This window comes from Primulina tabacum, chromosome 17 (assembly GCF_025594145.1).
Source record: "Primulina tabacum isolate GXHZ01 chromosome 17, ASM2559414v2, whole genome shotgun sequence".
NCBI classification, from domain to species: Eukaryota; Viridiplantae; Streptophyta; class Magnoliopsida; order Lamiales; family Gesneriaceae; genus Primulina; species Primulina tabacum.
The window spans coordinates 11,225,078-11,245,240 of NC_134566.1; the positions used below are offsets into that span (position 1 = coordinate 11,225,078).

At 35.9% G+C, this 20,163-nt stretch overlaps 2 protein-coding genes and 1 non-coding gene across 3 annotated transcripts; 2 read left to right on the top strand and 1 right to left on the bottom strand.

Annotated features, from left to right (window-relative positions):
• Positions 1-7,821: 7,821 nt before the first annotated feature.
• LOC142532017 (growth-regulating factor 7-like) lies at positions 7,822-10,063 on the top strand. The gene is made up of 4 exons (XM_075638315.1): positions 7,822-8,428; positions 8,554-8,712; positions 8,837-9,194; positions 9,290-10,063. Exons 1-4 carry the CDS (start codon positions 8,053-8,055, stop codon positions 9,882-9,884), a joined length of 1,488 nt encoding a protein of 495 aa, XP_075494430.1. The 5' UTR covers positions 7,822-8,052; the 3' UTR covers positions 9,885-10,063.
• Positions 10,064-11,385: 1,322 nt separating this feature from the next.
• On the top strand, positions 11,386-11,466 carry TRNAL-AAG (transfer RNA leucine (anticodon AAG)). The gene has a single exon. It is a non-coding gene; the product is annotated as a tRNA-Leu (tRNA).
• Positions 11,467-11,947: 481 nt separating this feature from the next.
• LOC142531444 (polyadenylate-binding protein-interacting protein 12-like) lies at positions 11,948-15,314 on the bottom strand. Its single transcript, XM_075637560.1, is given in 11 exon segments — positions 11,948-12,233; positions 12,329-12,390; positions 13,474-13,542; positions 13,627-13,674; positions 13,757-13,816; positions 13,904-14,016; positions 14,099-14,171; positions 14,276-14,320; positions 14,406-14,516; positions 14,797-15,200; positions 15,203-15,314. Coding segments are annotated over 11 exon segments (1,140 nt in total). The 5' UTR covers positions 15,300-15,314; the 3' UTR covers positions 11,948-12,175.
• Positions 15,315-20,163: the final 4,849 nt, after the last annotated feature.

Sequence of the window (20,163 nt, forward strand, 5' to 3'; positions counted from 1 at the left end):
CTATGATGGCTATGATGATCTTGAATGAATCCTACAACAATAATCACAATCATAATCATAAATCATCTCCAATAATCCAATGAATCATGAACCCAACTTAACCCTCAATACTCCAAACCCTTATAAACTCCAAGAATAGTAAGTTCTTACCTTGAAGTTTGATGATTTAGGTAGGAGCAACTAAGAAATATACTATAATCCTTAAATTTGGAGTGAAGAATTGAAGGGAAGAAAACTTGAGGGAGGAAGGGTTTGATTGATCAAGGAGAAGGGAAAGGAAATTGGAAATAAGAATAAGCCCTATCCAATGCAATATATAAACCTTTTAGTGCCTAAAAACGTGTTTTTTATTTTTTATACAGACTGTTGGGCGCATATGCGCGACTTCCGGGCGCATATGCGCGCCCAGTTCTGTCCAACACGCGCAATGGCGCGAAATCAGGAGCATATGCCCTCCACATGTTGGGAGATTACACCGAAGCGATGCCGATCACGATGATAATAGCACCCAAAAAATGCGGAATAAAATAACCAACAAGAACATAAAGATTTACGTGGTTCACCCAATATAGGCTACGTCCACGGAGCACTGCAACTTTTATAACTGTAAGAAATATTACAACAAGTGTACACACCAATACACTCAATATTTCTCACTCCCAAATCCCGAGTATAACCGAGAAAATATTTTCTCTAACTCACACAAGAGAATTCCCGCACTCAAGAAAAAAATACTCTCTTTTTTCTATGCACTCTCTTTTTATCAAAGTTAAAAAACTTTTGATTTTGGGATACAAAAACTAAAGGAATTGAGCTCTATTTATAACTAATTCATTCGTTCAGTTTTAAGATTCTTTCGATGTGGGATAACCAGTTTCTTTATTATTATATTTAATGTGGGCCCCACCTCATTAAATAAATCCCACCTTACAATTCTCCTACTTGAAGACTTGATTTCAATCATGTCTTCACACCATCAGTGTAGCAGCTCATACCTCCTTTGTTACTCCAGGAGACCAACTGAAGTCAAACACAACTTCAGTTTTTCAATGATAACAGCCTTCGTGAGCATGTCACCTGGATTCTTGCTTCCAGGAATCTTCTCAAGCTTCAAGACTCCATTCACCCGATCTCTAAGGATCCTCATTCCAAGGATTTGTTTTGCAGCACCCAAATCCTTCAAAGCAAATTCCTTTGATAACTCTTTCTCGAGTTTATCAATCTCCTCCAGACAAGCTCCTGCTATCAACATATCATCTACATATATCAGTAGTATGATATAATAACCATCAAGCTTCACATAACAATAGTGATCAGCCTGATACCTCAGAAAATCATCATTATTCATTACACCATCAAACTTCTTGTACCACTGTCTTGGAGCTTGTTTGAGACCATACAAGCTCTTCAGAAGTTTGCACACCATTTTCTCTTTCCCTCGTACTTCAAATCCTTTTGATTGATTCATTTCTTCATCTAGCTTACCATGAAGAAACGTCGTCTTTACATCTAACTGTTCCAGATGTAAATCTTCTTTTACCATCAATCCAAGTACAGTCCTGATAGTAGTTAACTTTACCATCAGAGAGAAAATATCAGTGTAACCAATGACTTCCTTTTCACCTTTTTCAACAAGTATTTCTTTGTACCGCTTGCTACCGTCATGTTCTAACCTGTACTCCCACTTGCTATGTAAAATCTTTTTATCTTCAGGAAGTTCTGACAACTCCCACATGTGATTGGATGACAGTGAATCCATCACATCTTTCATGGCTAACTCCCACTATTTCAAGGTCTCATAAACATCCGATTTATTTTTCACAAAATAAACCCAAAATTTCCTGCTCGAATCGTCAACAGTAGTGTCATAATATCTTGAGTGATCTCCAAGGGATGCCACAGGAGATGGTCCACATACATCAGTATGTATCAGCTCCAAATCCGCCTATTTCGGTTCTCTAACCTCTTTTGAAAAGCTCACCTTTTTCTGCTTTCCAAAAAATACAGCTTCACACAGCTTGCATTCAACGATCTTTAATTCCGATAGCTTTCCGTTTGAAACAAGCATTTTCATTCCCTTCTCACTCGTACCCCCAAGCCTACTATGCCATAGACTTGAATTAGCTCCAGCATCCACAGCCGCTAATTTATTTCTCAAACTGAAAGTCATATAAAGTGTTCCAGTCTTCTTTCCCCGAGCAACAATCATGGCTCCCTTTTTCACTTTCCAAGAACCATCACCAAAGGTCACTTTATGACCTTCGTCTTCAAACTGTCCCACTGAAATCAGATTTTGTGTCAACTTTGGTACATGCCTTACTTTGTTGATTTTTCAGACAGATCCATTTGTCATCTTCATCCGGATATCACCCATACCAATTATTTCCAAAGGTTTTCCATCAGCCAGGAAAACTTTTCCGTAATCTCCCGCAATATAATTATCGAATACATCACGATTACCAGTGGTATGAAACGAAGCTCCCGAATCCATAACCCAAGAATCAACCGGGCTTTCCATGGATTGTAATAGAGCATCATGTACCTCCTCAGTAACAACATTAGCGTCGTTCTTTGTTGATTTGCAATTCTTTTTCAAGTGACCAGTCTCACCACAGCTCCAGCACTTCATATTCTTTTCAAATGTTTTATTGTCTTTTCCATTTCTTGATTTGGATCTATCATGCCATTGGTTAAAACTCTTTTCGTCACTCCTGCCCCTTCCTCTATTCTCGAGATCTAGAGCAGAACTTGATGATGTTTCTTCACCAGAATCCATCTTGCGAACTTCCTCGGCAAGAATTTGATCTTTGACATCATTGAATTGTAGCTTTTTTTTTTCAACAGAGTTGCTAACCGCTGCACGCATTGGTTCCCAATTGTCTGGTAAAGACGCCAAAAGAATAAGTGCCCGAATCTCATCATCAAATTTAATTTCAACCGATTTTAGCTGTGAGATAATCGTGTTGAATTCATTGATGTGTTTAGCCACCGATGCATCTTCTCTCATCTTCAAGTTAAATAACTTCTTCATGAGATGAACTTTATTATTTGCTGATGGCTTTTCGTACATGTCCGACAAAATGGACATCATCTCCTCCGTTGTTTTTGCCTCCGCCACGTTATGTGCCACGTTCTTCGTTAGGGTCAATCGTATTACACCTAACACTTGTCGGTCAAGAAGCTTCCAGTCATCATCATCCATCTTTTCCGGCTTCTTTCCTGATAGAGGTTGATGCAACTTCTTTCTATACAGATAATCTCTAATCTGTAATCGCCAGAACGAAAAATCTATTCCGTCGAACTTGCTGATTCCCGGTCCCAATCCATCATCTCCGGCCATCACTTCTCTAGCCTTAAAAAAAAAATCTAAAAAATCTTTTCTGATGTGGAAGATCAGACAGAGCTGCAACCACAGAGCATACTCAGAATTTTTAAAAATTTTCACAACAAGGCTCTGATACTAGTTGTTGGGAGATTACACCGAAGCGATGCCGATCACGATGATAATAGCACCCAAAAAATGCGGAATAAAATAACCAACAAGAACAAAAAGATTTACGTGGTTCACCCAATATAGGCTACGTCCACGGAGCACTGCAACTTTTATAACTGTAAGAAATATTACAACAAGTATATACACCAATACACTCAATATTTCTCACTCCCAAACCCCGAGTATAACCGAGAAAATATTTTCTCTAACTCACACAAGAGAATTCCCGCACTCAAGAAAAAAATACTCTCTTTTTTTCTATGCACTCTCTTTTTATCAAAGCTGAAAATCTTTTGATTTTGGGATACAAAAACTAAAGGAATTGAGCTCTATTTATAACTAATTCATTCGTTCAGTTTTAAGATTCTTTCGATGTAGGATAACAAGTTTCTTTATTATTATATTTAATGTGGGCCCCACCTCATTAAATAAATCCCACCTAACACCACATTCCGCCGAAAAACTCATTTTTAACTTCCGAATTTGCAAAAGTGGTCAACATGAAAGTTGTAGCCCTATGTGTTTTCTTGCACTCCAATTGACCTCATGCCATTTGAAGGTTTGAGCAAAGAGTTATGCTCATTCTCCCAACATATGTCAGTGCAGGAACAACGATACACACGACACACTTCGGGCTACTTTTGGCTCGTCTTCCCTATTGATTTGAACAAAACTCAGAACATGAAATTTATAGCCTTATATCTTATCTTTCTAATGGAAGTGGCCTCACATCAATTAGATCAATATACAAAATATTATGCTAAAAACCACAACTACGGCCATAATTTTCATACAATTTCTGCACTCCAATCTTCTAAAAAGTATAGTCATCAAAGCATCCACTCCAAAACCTCCATCAAATCCAATACCAACACAAACTCAAACCATCCAAAAACCATCAATGAACTCATTCATTTCTATAAACAACACTAACCATAAACATAACTTCAAACAATAACCATATCAAACCATTCCAATGAACATATCCATAACCATTCTAGTACTATTTCAATAAACATCACCATAAACAATAACCATATCACATAATCTCAATCATTAAATCATAAAACATGTTCATAACAATAATGAACCATAGATATTAACATGATAAAAGGTTGGGCTATTAATTCCACCATTCTGGGCATCTAAGCTTTCCTATTGTAGAAAAACTTTTTGGATCCTGTTGCGTTTCTTGGATAGGTGTTTTTTCCCACCTGTGACCTGTAATTATATCTCATTGAAAAGATAGTCTTCTTGATTCCAATCTAAGACTTTGATTCCTTTGTAGAGTCGGCTTGTCCTGAATTTGGATATCTGTTTCTTGTATTAAATGAAACTCAACTCTTTCTGGATAAATTGCTTGAGCAACTTTTCCAAATATCTCAGGTATTTCAATAAACTCATTTCTAATAAACAACTCTGAATGATGTGTATTAGATATAGCATATGAAATTTGATAGGTAATAGAATATGATCTATTACCTTCTTTCATCAGCCTTTTTTCCTTGAAATTTTGATGTAATGTCAAGGCTCAGCTGAAATCTCAATCTGCCAGGTTGTAGGCAATTCTCGGATAGATTACTCCCACAATTTTTCCTGCGTAGAAATTTCCTGAGATAGTTCCCAGTACTGAATCTTGTAGGTTTCCCATTCGTTTATCGTATATAGCAATATCAATAGGTGAATATATTCCTTCTTTGAAAGTAGCTTTTATCATAATCTGGATTGCTCTGATATGAATCCAGGACATAGTCTTTGCTACTTCTATCTTGAGTTTTTGTAATTCCTCCTTAATTTCTTCAGAATGAATTAATTGCATCTCCATTCTATTTCCTGTAAGTTCCATAGGAATTGTCATTTTTCTTATGGAGACTTTATAGATTAGATGATATTTTCTGTTTTTAGGCCAAGATTTCCTAAGAACTTTTCTACATGTCCTGCAGAGAATCCCTGATATCTCTGTACACTAGGATTTTTCTTCATGATCTTTTGGACCATGTTATGAGATATTGTTGTCTGCCTAAAGAAACCAGACAAATCCTCATGTGTTTCGTGTCGAAACACCTCGTCCTCAGTCAAATTCCGATTCAGTTCCATCAAATTCTCCCTGACTCAAGGCTTCTTCTTTTTCATATATACTTTCATCTGAGGCAGTGTCCTCAAATCGGTATACCTGAATAAGATCTTGGTAATAAACAGCTTCTTCAATATCCGGTGTTGGATCTAAATGTTTAATACCTTTTTTCTCATTTTCTGGACAATTGGTTGATATATGACCTCTTGCTCCACATGTCCAGCAGTTACAATCCTTGAAACTTTCATTAGCTTGAGTATGAGCTCTTCTGAAAGTTTTCTTCGTAAGTGTTCTTCCTGTGCTTCGAGATGTACTCGATGCTTGGGATGATATCTTACTTCTTGATGGTCCACTTCTTTGCCCAGATTTATAAGATCTGGCCTTTTTTCTAGACCAAATTGTTCTTGGTTTCCAAGAACATCTTCCACTTCTAGCATAAGGATGCGTTCTAAAACTTTTCCTCTTATGCTTTTGTGGTTTACTTCCAATAATTGTTGGAATATCATTTTCCTTACAACACAAAGGAGTACGTTTATTAATACCCCTTAAACGTTTGTAATTCTTTTGTAATGCTGCCAAATGGCACCATTCTGCCTATTTTATTTTAAGGAAAGATTCTCTTCGTGCCAATGTATCTGGATTTCCAGGTACATATTCTCTTATGAGCATTTCTCTCCAGGGACTTGAAATCTTGGCGAAGAAGAGCTGCATTGCTATATCTTCTTCGACTCCTGAATTCCATCTATATTTAATGAATAACATTATGTATTCATCCACTAAACAACTATCATGTAATTCAAGACTATACAGAGCTTGAGTGTATTTCTTTTTCTTATCTGTATCTTGACTGTTAAAATAGTCCACCCCTATAAATTGTGCTTTAAAGAGGGTAGTCATTCTTCCGGCTATCTCACTAAGAGATTCTCCTGCTAGGACTGACTCTTTGATTTCTACTGAAGTCATGTCCCAAGTAATTTTCACTGATCCCATAAGAATCATTTCCAGAAGTTTAATGAATCATTCTCTGTTGAGATCAAATGTTCCTGCTGCGATTCTCATAGCAGATGTCCAATCATCTATGAGATCTTCTCTATTTTTGAAATCTAATACATCTAGGTTAAGCATAACCCCGTAAGGATGTATATGTTCTAAAACAGATTTCCCGTAGGGTGTTTGGTGCAAGGGAATTTGATTCTTCCTTGACCTTGTTCCCGCAGGGTGCTATTCTCCACCAGTGTAAAAGTCTGTTGAGATTCTCTCATATTTATGTTTTGAGATCCCACACTTTCTCTTGGTGGTTCTTGCGAAGATGACCATGTTATGGAAGGTTGTTCACCTCCAGTCGTGTTCATCTATAGATCTACAACTTTGAGGTTTGCAAAAGATTCTGCAAGCTCTTGTAGATCCTCTAGACCAATCCTTTCTAACGTTGTCATCAGATTATTTTCTTTTCTGAGACTGTTTTGATTAGATTGATAATCTTTTCTTCTTCAGTTAAAGGTTTTGGCATCACCTTGGCCTTCCCTCTTTGATGTAATGAGGGTTCAGTACCAAAGGATGGTGGCAACCTTCATTCTGAAGTCCTCTTACTAGAACTTGGTTGTTGTTCTAGATTCTAAATTCTTGTTCGAATATCCTTTAATATTCAAGAAGTTCTTCCTGGTTTTTAAGGATTTTCTCCACATTCTATGGTACATAATATAGCATATTGCCATAATTTTGTACCGTTTTTTGAATTTCTCTAAGATCTTCCGAGAGTTTAGAGGAATCCGGTACTATCTCTAAGAACCTGTTATTTTGAATCATAAGTTTACCTTAGGACTCTGATAAGTTTCTTCTTGATATCTAACCTTAGTTAGATCTTCTTGTTGTAAATATTCTAGAGTTCCGGAATAAATCATGTAAAAAGTTAATCTCGAACCAGGGTTCGGATTCATGTTAATTGAGAAAATTCTCCTCCTCAAACATTTAATTACTTAATAATAATAAAATTTGTGTTTGAAATAAATTAACATTAGGCTCTGATATCATTTTTCCCAGGAAAATCGACCGATATAAATTATAAAGGTATTTTTGTAAATTTTAAACTATTTTGGGAGTTTGGACAAAATTTTTGATTGATAAGAAGTTAGCATAAAGTTGAGTTTGGATTTAAGTATTTAAAATCAATTTACCTTTTTTTTCTTTTGTTTTTGGTATTTTTGGCCCGGTCAGTAAATTGTAGTAGTAAATAAAAAAAAGGGCAGCTTTGTCCCCTGTTTATTTAGCGTTTGTTTCTTAAACAACTCCAATTACAAGAGTTTTTCACTTGAGATTTCATTTTGGTTCATAATTTGGGAAAAGGCAGGTGGGGGTCCTGTTCATGAGTGGTAGTGCCTTCGATTCTCAGTAACAAGAACTTTTGTGGCGGTGGGGTTTTTCTTGTTTTGGTTTGTAGTGGTTATATCGAAACAAAGGGGAAATTTCTTTTCAAGGAAACAGTTCTATGGAAAAAGGAGCTAATAATAGTAGTGGGTTTTGCGTTTCAGACAAGAAATCGTCATTCACCACTGATGTTTGTTTGATGAAGCTACAGGGTACAGAAGCATCATGCCTATCCAAGATTTGCATGATGGGTTTCAATGGAAAAAATAATCTCCACCATTTTAGTGATTGTGCTGTTGATGATGGTGGCGGTGGAGGCCGTAGTACCTGTGGTGGGGTTTTGGGGCTCAGTGGCGGCGGAGCTAACGAGGTTGTGGCCAATATATACCTTGACAATGTCTCAGCTTCTGGTGTTTGTGCTGAAAAATTAACGAGTACGAGTTTGCAGCCTTTTCAAGTTTTTCCTTATTGTTCTACCACCCGCAACAAAAGCTCAGGTTAATTAAATATTCTATCTTTTATTCCTTTTATAGCCTCTTTCATTATGTCAACAGTGTTGGAAAGATAAAGGTCACTGCATATTTTTCTTATGTCCTTTTGTTGTTCTATTGTGTTGATGCAGGAGGGATGGTGGCCAGTGTGGGATTTCCTTTTACGTTTGCTCAGTGGAAAGAGCTTGAAAGACAAGCTATGATTTACAAGTACATGATAGCATCTGTTCCTGTGCCTGCTGATCTTCTCTTCCCGCTTTCAAGAAATTTTCCGGACTCTTCTGTGACATGTAAAGAAAAAAATGGCTTCTTTTATCTTCTCTGTTCAAAATTTCCCCTCTTTAGTGTTTTATTTTTGAATCAGATTTGAGATGGGTCTTTTCTATTTTTTTTTTAATTGGGATCTGGTGGTAGTGGCTGGTGGCGATTGTATGTACAGTGCTAGATATTCTAAAAAAGGAGATCCAGAACCTGGGAGGTGTAAGAGAACGGATGGCAAGAAATGGAGGTGTTCAAGGGATGTGGCGCCCCAACAGAAGTACTGCGAGCGCCACCTTCACAGAGGCCGTCCCCGTTCAAGAAAGCCTGTGGAAGTTAAAAGCAATGCTGAAACCCAAAAGAAAGCACGCCTTGAACAAGGCCCACTTCCCGCCGCTGTTCAAGCCAGTACTGATGCTTCTCAACAGTTTGCTGCTGCATATCAGCCCCATCTGTTGTACAATCCTAGAAGTGATCTTAGTGTCTCTACGCCTTCCTCTAAAGGAAATTACAGGTATAACATTGTTGGCTTCTATGAGGGGGTGACTTGGTGCACTGTGATTTGTTAATTTGTTTTCTCTGTATTGTAATCTTGATTGTGTGTTGAAGGGATATGGGCTTGATGATAGAAAGTGGCTTGGCTACATTGGAAGGAACTCAGCTGCAATTGCAACATATGATGGAGGCGCACATTGGAGTAACAAATGGAAGCTCCCCCATTTGTAATTTTCATGAAGATTATCCGGAGCAGCAGCTATTGAACTTGCTCCCTTTTTCAAATTTATCCGCCACAGAAATCGAGCCCCCATCGAGATTCACTGATGCTTGGTCCACTGATAATCTAAACAGCGATCAGAGGAATCTTTCCCCTTCAGTTAACTTACCTGTGGATATGACTGCTGAAAATGTGAAGCATTTTGATGGTCACAAGACCAAGGATGATTTGCGAGATTCAACTCCAGTTTCTTGGGAGCCATTTGCCCGTGGAGGGCCGCTTGCCGAGGCCTTGCAAGTGAGTACAGTTGCTTTAGGGGAATCGAATCCAGCATCCCCTTACCGTTCGATCAGCACCCCAGCTACTACGATTTCTTCGCCGTCTGGAGTTAATCAGAGAGCATTGTTTTCTAACTCGGATAGCAGTGTCTGCAATAGCCCAACACCTGCAGCTCCCCCTTCAGAAGCTGCGTTCCAGTGGCTTAATTAGAGCAAAGAGAAGCTAAGAAATCCCCCCTTTTTTTGTCTTAGTTCTTTAAATACGATATCTGGATTTTTTGGCTCTTTATTGTTGTTGTATTTTGTTCTTGTCACCTTTATTCTCTGTATGAGCACCTTGAGGTGGAATTTTTAATAATTTCACATTACAAAATTGATGGAATTGCTTGAGATATTGGAATGGTTTTTGTGTCCTTTGATTGATTAACTTGGAATTCAAATATTTCAGTTCAAAATGCATATTGGTTGTGTTTGGCGAAAAGCAGGGATGTAATCGAGCCAAACCGAATTTTTGAATGTTTGAGCTTGGTTCGTTTATAATCGAGCCGAGCTCGAATTTATTTAATAAATATATGCATGGCTCACGAGCTTATTCAAACTTTTATCGAACCTAAACAAGATTAATTAAAAAATAAATTATATATTTAAAGAAAAATATATTATTCTTATTAAAATTTGTAAATTTATTATAATAAATAAATTTAATAGATTTTTCTATATATTTCATAAATAATATGCAAAATCAATAAATCAAATATCAAAACTATTATTTTTTCATCTAAAAGATTACTAATGAACTTACCAACGAACATGTTCACGAGCTAACGAGCCGAATACTGTAAAGCTTGAGTTTGGTTTGTTTATCTTAACGAGCCTCATTCAACGAGCTCAAACGAGCTTTTATCGAATCGAGCTTCGAATAGTTCACAAACGGTTTGGTTCGTTCACATCCCTAACGAAAAGAATTTGATTGTATTTGAATGAGGACATTGTGTCACTACTAACACTGGCAAACTTGTTGATTTTAAAAGTTTAAAAAAATATCTAGTTTGTTTTGTGCGAGACTGACTGTTTTAAAGTTTATATATATATATATATATATATATATATATATACGAATTTGTTATCCTGCACACCAGGTGTGCAGGGTATCATGAGCACCGCCTACGTGGCGGTGCATGATTGGTCAGTCTTCTTTTTAAAAAACAAAACAAAAAATTTTGTGTGGTTGTGGGCGTGCCACGTAGGCAGGCGCCCACATGCCATTTTCGTATCAGTACTATTTTAACTTTCCCCCTTGTTACCGATGGATCGAGGTTAAGAGTGGTAAACCAATCGAATGTGATTTTGACTTGAAGAAGATTTATCTGAGCTCGATATCTATTGGAAATTCGAAAATTCTAATATGTTTTGCTAGAATTAAGCCAATCGAAAACAAAGGATCAAAATATCTCTTATATTTTTATTATATTATTACTAAAACATTAAAATTCAGGACCAACTTCAAATTATTAAACAAAATATTTTGGAACGCAAATTAATTGACTTGTGCGTAATAAATTGAGATTTGTGGTGAACCTTTGGCACTTCTACATTTTTTGAATAATACAATCAATATAATGTCATACAAACTTTCAATTGATATAATTCACTCTTCATAGTTGTGCTACAAACAAAATAAAAATGTTTTGTGGTGCGTGACATGCATAACCGTTGAGATGGCCGAGTTGGTCTAAGGCGCCAGATTAAGGTTCTGGTCCGAAAGGGCGTGGGTTCAAATCCCACTCTCAACAAATAAACTTTTTTTTTTTTTCCCATTTTTGTGCATTTTAATAAAACCATTAAGATAGGAAAAAAGGTTTTTAGGATCTGTAAACAATGAGATGCTAATAACAATAAGTAGTGTTAAAATATGTATTACAATATTTAGGTTGAAGAGGTTAGAGAATTTTCATTAATTTTACTAAACTCGAATTTTGAGCTATCCTCCTCATCCACATATATATATTTTAGACTATATATATAGCCGGACTTGTCGAGTCAAAATAGGACGCAAAAATACGTTTGGATTCATCATTCAAAATAGCCATCACAAAACCAGAAAAAGAATGAAGAAAATCTTTCCTACTAAATTGTTAAACAACAAAATTTCTTGCTATACGACAATACAAATCATAAAAGAAAAGATGATATGATTAATTCGCAAAAATTAGTTTAGTTTCACTTCAGGTCAGAATCAGGAAACAGTAGAGGTACATTGAGGCTCAGCCTACCGAAATCGACACGATAATTAAAGTCTCGGACATGGTCGTCGTTCTCTACAATCTTAACAGGCAAACCATAAATATCCGATGCGGGTGAAGATACCACCATAGACGCGATAAGAAGAAAAACTAATAACATAAATGCCACAATATACTTTTTAAAACTTTCCGAATCTATGCAATGGGTTTATACATATAGAGAGAGGTGTTTATCAGAAAATTAGCTCATGAGAGAAACTCAGTGCATAGACTGGCGTGGTGCACGAGGTCGTACTGGGGTCTTCGACGGGCTTACCCTGCAGAAATTGTATTAAGGTGAGGCCTATTTGTCCACAAGGAAAAGAGGTTATGGGAACAACAGATGAAATGGTGACAAAGGGATGAATCAAACCTTATGGGCAGCGATCCTAAGACTGCACCACTGCAGTTAAGAGCAGCGATTGCGCTTTCAGCCTGCCAAACGATAAATGCTTATGTTGAATATCATCTCAAGTTGCAACAAGAAGAAGACCGAAAATCTGTCCCACACCCGCACCATCCCCCTCCTATGAAACGGCCAAAAAAGAAAGGGACTGCGTGTAGTGATGCAAAATTTTTCAGTCATGCAGTCTTCAACGTAACAATGATATACTAGCAGTCTTACAAGAAAATAAAGGATTCCACCATAAATCAAGATCCAATATTGAAAAAAATAAGCAAAAGCGCCTGAAAAGACTCTACCCAGGAATATGCCAGAATAATTGGTAGTTTCCTGTGAAGAGGACAATCAAAACCAAAACTACAAAACATCAAGAAAAGGGGCCAATAAATGGCATCAAACACAGAATTACCAAAAAGAAAGTAATTTTTTTAAACTCATCCTCCAATTTATACGCAAAACGAAAAAAAAAATGATACTAATATGGGAAAATGACATTATGAAATTAAAACGATGAAGTTTAAAGATAATCGAGTTGAAATTTAAGATCGTCAAAATCAGGTAAACTTACTTGCCACCAGAAGCTTAAAAGCAAGGATTCATTGACAAACATCTGGAGTGCCTAAGGAGTGAGTTGGAACTAAATTATCAAATACTTCTCAGGTTTTTCTTCAATACAAACAAAAAACTAAATAAATCCTTCAGCTCTTTAACCCTTAACAAACCACAAAATCTATACTCTTAAGACCTCGTGCACAAACTCCAAATAGGTTGACATAATTGCAAATGATATTCATTGTTATGTTAAAAAGGCTATTTATGTTAGTAAATAGACTTTCCATAAAATTAAAACGGCACACATTGGATGGAATCTATGTCCTGACAGAAGGTGAATGAACAAAACAGGATGCATTTCCCCTTGAATCGGCAAAAAATCTGTTAATGTGGAAAATCTTGTATTGAGTGTGGCTAAATTATCACTCCAATATATCACAAAAAATCATTTTCTCGTGTCGATCTCTCCACAAGGAAAAGATCTACACCCAAGACTAATCAAGACTAATCAAATCTCATATGTTAACACTAACCAGCAAGATCTTTAAATAAGTGTTTCTTACCATAATAAACTCCACAAAAGCTATACGAGTAGAGTGATGAAAGTCACCAAGCAACCTCAATCGATGAACCTGAACCAAAGAATGTGATCCATAGGATGGTAAAATTATCGAGAAATGAGTTAATTCTGAGTTATCGAATGAGCAAAGACATACCTCACCACAAATGGACTCAAAGAAGAGTTTGACATCAGCTTGAGTAACCTGCATTAAACAAGCAAACCGGCCAATGTTCTATAAATACTTATCATCAACATGTCAAATGTACAATAAACTCCAGAACTACCTTTTTATCGATGTTTGTACAGTAAATAGTTCTAGCACACATCTCCCTTTCATCCTCAGACTAGTGGCACAATAACAGAAATGAGTTAGTGTTTAATTCCCAACAAATACGTGTTACAGGTAGCATAAAAATGAAGTAAATTCTTACCCTAGGTAATAATGTCGGATTAACCGGTGCAATTGCAGTTTTGGAAGGCAGCACTCTCACAGGATAATATCCAAGCATAGTTCCCGCCAAACTCAAAGCATTTCTAGCCCCTTCTGCAAGTTTTCTCCAGAGAATGTCATGTGATACAACTCTGTCAATAACTGTAATACGTCACCAAACAACTGACCAACTTACCTTCATCAGTGAATTCAACAAACGCAAAACGTAGAACAGAATTAGGGTCGCCACAAACACGGCAGTCCACCACCTTCATCGAGAATCTCTTGGTAAAAACACTTGAAACATATACTGTGTAGTAAAAGCAGATTCAAAACCACAGAGTTTAAGGAATAGTTACTAACAGGCACTTACCTGTCCACAATTAATGAAAAGAGCTGCAAGCTGCTCTTCAGTAACCTGTATTTCAAACAAGACATGCTGTTATTAAAAACTATAAGAGGTACTAGAAAAACACAGACCTCAAAATCTAAATTCTCTGTACCTGATGATCAATGTCAGATACATACACAGTCCTCCTGATCACATCATCGCTTTGAGCCATGCTTGTTCGGCTATTCATCCTCCGTTTTCCTTGAGGATAGCCATTTCTCTTCTGTACATATCAATACCGTAAGCAAAATAAAAAACAAACTTAAGCCCTATAACAAAACGTGATTATAATGGTGAAAGGAGATTACTGATTACTATAGTCCATTCAAACCATTGAGTTAATGTAATTCAGAATTAATCTTCATCAACCAAATAATGAAACATGCAATTATAAAACCTGATTATTACAATGAAACATAAAAATACGAAGAAAAGAAAAGGTGGGAAACCATTTCAATAGAAACTCATTTGGGTGGAGAAAAATTGCCAAATAAAATACCAACCCTTCTGAAAGAATTTCCGGTCGGAGCTCCCGAGTTAGCATGTTGCTGCAATAAAAAACCGTTGGCGCTGTACCCAAAGTGCCCTGCAGCCGCCGCAGCAACATGTGTCGGCGCCATCAGCAACCTATGGTGCCCGCCGCTGCTAAAGGCAGCCAGCGATGGTGGCACAAATTCTTCCGCCATCGGGTTCAGTTTGGACAGCATTTCCTCTAAATCTCTCATTTCCCTCTTAAACGCCTCCCCTCCATCAGCATCCCCATAAATTTTATTCTCCAGAGACACTCCATCGGCGTTGATGGCGTGCTGCTGCAGCTGACGATGTCCGTTGGAAACTTTCTGCTGCATCAGATGGTAACTCTGATCGGTGGGCTTCGTTGACTTTTGGGAGTCGGCGGCGGCTTCGTTGACTGCTGCTGATGATCCCCAGCGCCTCCGTGCTGCGCCACATCCCGATTCGATGACGTCATCGGGTTAAGCCCCCCAGCATCTTCCACCACCGCCATGATCAAACCCTTGGGGAGAATTTTCTCAACTAAATATTTTTTCTTTATCTCTTGTATTTCTACACGTGTTCTGCCATAAAACAAACACCCGAAAAAGCAAGAAACCAACCCAAAATTAATTATCTACTTCCATCGATCAAAGCATCAATTTTTTACCCCTTTGCAACAAATCAAGATAATAAATAATAATAATAAAATTTAACCTGATGGGTGAGTTCTAAACGGTGCCCATTGAACAGGAAGATCGCGAGCGAAGAAAAAATATCAAACGAGAAAGAGAACAGAGCTGATTTAGTATTTGTTTGTTTTTTTTTTATAGTATTCAGAATATTTTACCGAGGAGAAATGAGAAATGAGAAATGAGAAGAGAGTATCAGCAGTACGATAACTTTCACATACATACACACATAAGGTGTATGTATATGTAGAGAGAGAAATACAAATGTTTTAGTGAGATAAAATTAGGCAAATATATGTTTTCTTAAGTCATCTCCAACTCATTACACTATCTTAGTGTCACACTAACTTTAAAATAGTATAATTCTTACACTAAATCTAAAACTCATTTCCAATCCATCAACTCTAAACTCTACACCAAAAAAATATTCTCAGAATATTCTCTATTATTTTATTCACAACAAATAATTATTTCACACAATATTTTTAAACACAATAATTAAATATCATTATCGAAATTCATTATAAATATACATGAATTAAAAATTTAATTAAATAATTTTTTTTGAATTACGTTAAAATTTTTAGTATTTACCATACTTAAGCTTAATATTTAATTTAATGTAATTAATTAATCTGGAAAAAAATTGCAATCACACGTATAAATAATTTGAACATAAATTACTAACATACAATCAATATTAAAATAATTACTAACATAGATTTACGCTATTGGTGCAATACTGTAGCACACCACCAAAATGGAGTAGGAAATGGTGTTGGGTTGGAGAAGAAAAATTCACACTACGATGGAGTATTACACCAACGTGGTGTTGGGTTGGAGATGGGCTTAGACTTCTCTCTTTTCTTTATTTTTCTTTTCTTTTCTTTTCTTTTTTCCTTCCCAAATTTAAAGCAGCAACCACATGCAAATGACAGTCACCAATATTATTATTATTATTTAATTATCCAATATTAAGTTTAAACATATATTAGTTTGTTGATGATATATATACATAGAATAATGTTATAGGTACAACCAAAATATCGTACAACGATATGTACGACAATAATATCGTGAGATTTTGTTATTATTTTGAGAGATTTTGTATTGAATTTATCGTTAGATTTTGATAAATAGAAACACATTATTAATCGGGCCGGGCCACCAAAGAATCCTATCTATGTTGGCCAATTATAAATTTGCAAAGTCCTAATTGTCTCTTTTACAATCAAGCAAAAAAGGTTACCATGTCAATTATGATTTGTTTTTGTTTCTTCATATCTTTAGAATATGAAATGAAGAATTTCATACTAGCTTGGATCATCCATCAAAATACCAGCCAATCGAAAGTTTAATATGTAATAGAATTTAATTAAAGGAGATTCATCTTTTCTTGACTAATAAATTTTTATTATGTTGTCATTGAAAGACTTTACTTACATTATTATTATTATTATTATTATTATTATTATTGAGCAGTTGGTCAAATCTAGTATAGATAGTTGGAAATGACCAGGTCCCTCCGTGGGGAAGATGATCGGGAACACATCAGTATTGAATTATTTAGTATTTATTTCTAAAACAATAAAAAAATGTGATAAAAAATAATAATAATAATAATAATAGCAAAATAAACATGTACCAACAAGCATATACTAGCTGGTCAGTCATTCATTCAAAATCTATATTTATTTGACAATCAAATATATATATAAAAAAATTTCTTTATTTCAACCCTTATTGCCAGTCATAAAAATTAAATCTAATAGTATCATTCAATTTCCTTGATTAATTCACTGTTCATCTTATTTCATTATCGCATGCTTAAAGATAAAATGATATAAAAAAGAAGTGAAAATCAATATCTTAAAACCTCCTTCACTTTTTTAAAAAGAATTATACAAACTTACGTATTACAAGAATATAATTATTCAACATATAAAAATTGGATGATACATCAATAAATAATGTATCAACAATTTTCCTAAATTAATAGGAAAAGAGTTGGTCTAAAAAACTTAGATATTACGTGGTTTAATTATTATTAACAAAAAGTCTGGAAAAAACTTTTACGAACATTCTCTAAAAATGGGACGACTAAAAAATAAACAAACTGTTGATGAGTCCGAATATGCAAAATTCAAATTCTACAAAGTCCATAGTGAGGTCCATATAATGTGAAATCTCAGTTGCCAACCCATAAAAAAGTCGGTTGATCTGCAGGATCGGAGAAGTTGGTCCACAACCCATGGTTGATCGTGGAAGGTTCCTGTAACTACTTGGAGGAGTTGAACAAAAACCGGCAGCAAGGATCAGAAGAAGCTTTTGCAAAAATCATCAACAAATAGCATCAAAAAACTTCTGCAAATTCTCTCAATTATTTGTTCAATTATTTACAATTTTTAGTAGTTTAATTTCTTTAATTTTTTACACATTCATTCATATTTCTCGTAAAAATGTTGCTAAAGTTCATAACAGTATAATTAAATTTGATATTTTTGTTGGAACTTTTCAAGTTCGCAATCTTGATTTTGATGTTAACAAAACTTGTTATTGTGTTTCTAACATATTTACTCAATTGTGAAGATTATTAAAACAAGAAGCAAGCCGAAACTAAATTCTGCACAAACTAAATTTCTGGCAAGCTTCGGTATTTTGATGATATCTCTCAACTGGATGATCCAAATGATAATCCGCCAACTAGACTGATTAGAAAACTCAATTTAGAACAAATCTTATTTCACGTCAGTTGGGCAAAATCGGATGTTATCTAGGTCAAACTGATCGCAATTGATCGTAACTGATCACACGAAGACAACAATCAGTTGGGTTTGAGCAGCTGCGGTATTTTGGTCATATCTCTCAGCTCGTTTATCGAAATGAAACGATTAAGTATTCGTTAGAAAGATAAGACAATGGTCTACAAATCTTCTTCAGAAGTCAAAGTCTGAATCAAAGCTTAAGATGCTGATAAATGACGATGAAGTTACTGATTCTGCACAAACTGAAATCAGCTAGGCTGATTTCAACACACCAACTGAAACTGAACTAGACCAACTGAACTGAACCAGCTGCTGACCAACTGAACCAGTTGCTGATCAACTGAACCAGCTGAAATGAACTGAACTGAACTGAACCAGTAGTTGACCAACTGAACTGAACTGAACTGAACCAGCTGCTGACCAGTTGAACTGAACGGCCAGTTGAGTTGACCAGAGTTGACCAGTCGGGAAAATGTCCAGCAAGGCGAATTTGACCGTTGCAATTTCAGAAACAGTACAGAAATTTTTCAAACGATCATATTCTTGTGCCTAACGTATATATCATTTTTGGGGCTTATAAATACAATATCTTGAAGATCAAACAAGAGCTTTTGAAGAGGATTCAAAGCATGGACACTTGGCATAAAGAAATCAGCTAGTTGAGAGCACAAGCCCTTGTGTGAGGATACATTTAAGATGTACACTGTAAAGAAAATTTCTCACACACAATCACTCATACATATACAAGAGAGTTGAACTTCAAAGTTTAGTTGAGTGAGTCTTGCACAAAGACAATAAACTTGTGTATGTAGTCTTTGCATATGAGACATTAAACAATATGTTGATTGTGAGGTGATGCCTACAATCTTGAGTGCTAGGAGTTCAGTTTAGGCAGTGGGTAAGTTCTAGCTGAATGAGTTTGTACAAAGAGTTGTATAAATCAAAGTCTTCTAGTGAATCTTTCCCAAGGGGAAGAAGGGGTGACGTAGAAGCATTTGAAGTCTTCGAACATCCATAAACAAATTCGTGTCTATTTGTTTATTGCATTTACTTATCATTTTCATAGTTTTAAAGATGCATTGTTGAAGCATTTTATGTGTTCTTCAAATACCAAAATATTGCATACCAAGCGTTTGATAAAATGCTTCCACCAAAACATTTTCACTTGTTCAACTTGCATAATTTTTAAATGCTTTACAAAAATTAATCGGTTTCTACGAAGGATTATTTCGAGGTGTTTTCCGCTTGGTTTGAACACCAAACTCGATTTAATCCATCGGTGTTCAATATTTCAAGAACCGAGCTATTGTAGCTCAACGGTGATCCCCCTAACCGATCCCATCAGTTTTTCATATATTTCTTCAGCAATTTTCACTATATTCCTTAACCAAATTCTTAGCTTTGAAGTCATATCGAGAGAATTATAAAAAATATTTTTAATCAGGACACACAATGTTTTATAATGGGTACATTTGGCATGATCACGTGCCTGACACGCCCCGCAATTTTATGTGCAAACAGATTTTGAACACGTCCAGTGGGACCAATGCCTCCAAAGCGTACAGAAAAACATGAAGTTATTCCCCAATCTCGAGGGAAGTACCATCGTTCACTGGTAGAAGATACTGATGGTGGTGGAAATTTATAGAACGACATGTGCATGAGTTCAAAGAGGAAGCTGTGAAAGAAAGAGTTGCATCTTCTATTGGCCAAGAAATTCACGTGAACATTATAATGTCTCTCGAGTAAAACAACAAAACGCAGTGAACTCATAGGTATGACTGATTCCTTTATCATATTCGTGACAAACTTTATGACAAAGATAACATAGTGGATGAGATCTCGAAAAGAGAGGAATCAACCCTCAGTGGATGACAAAGTCAAATACACTGAGACTAAGCAGTTCATGGATCAAGGTCAA

Coding starts and splice junctions, on each gene's coding strand:
- LOC142532017 (XM_075638315.1), top strand. CDS start 8,053: ATGGAAAAAGGAGCTAATAATAGTAGTGGGTTTTGCGTTTCAGACAAG. Junction 8,713..8,836: donor TCCGGACTCTTCTGTGACAT/GTAAAGAAAAAA, acceptor ATCTGGTGGTAG/TGGCTGGTGGCGATTGTATG. Junction 9,195..9,289: donor TCCTCTAAAGGAAATTACAG/GTATAACATTGT, acceptor TGTGTGTTGAAG/GGATATGGGCTTGATGATAG.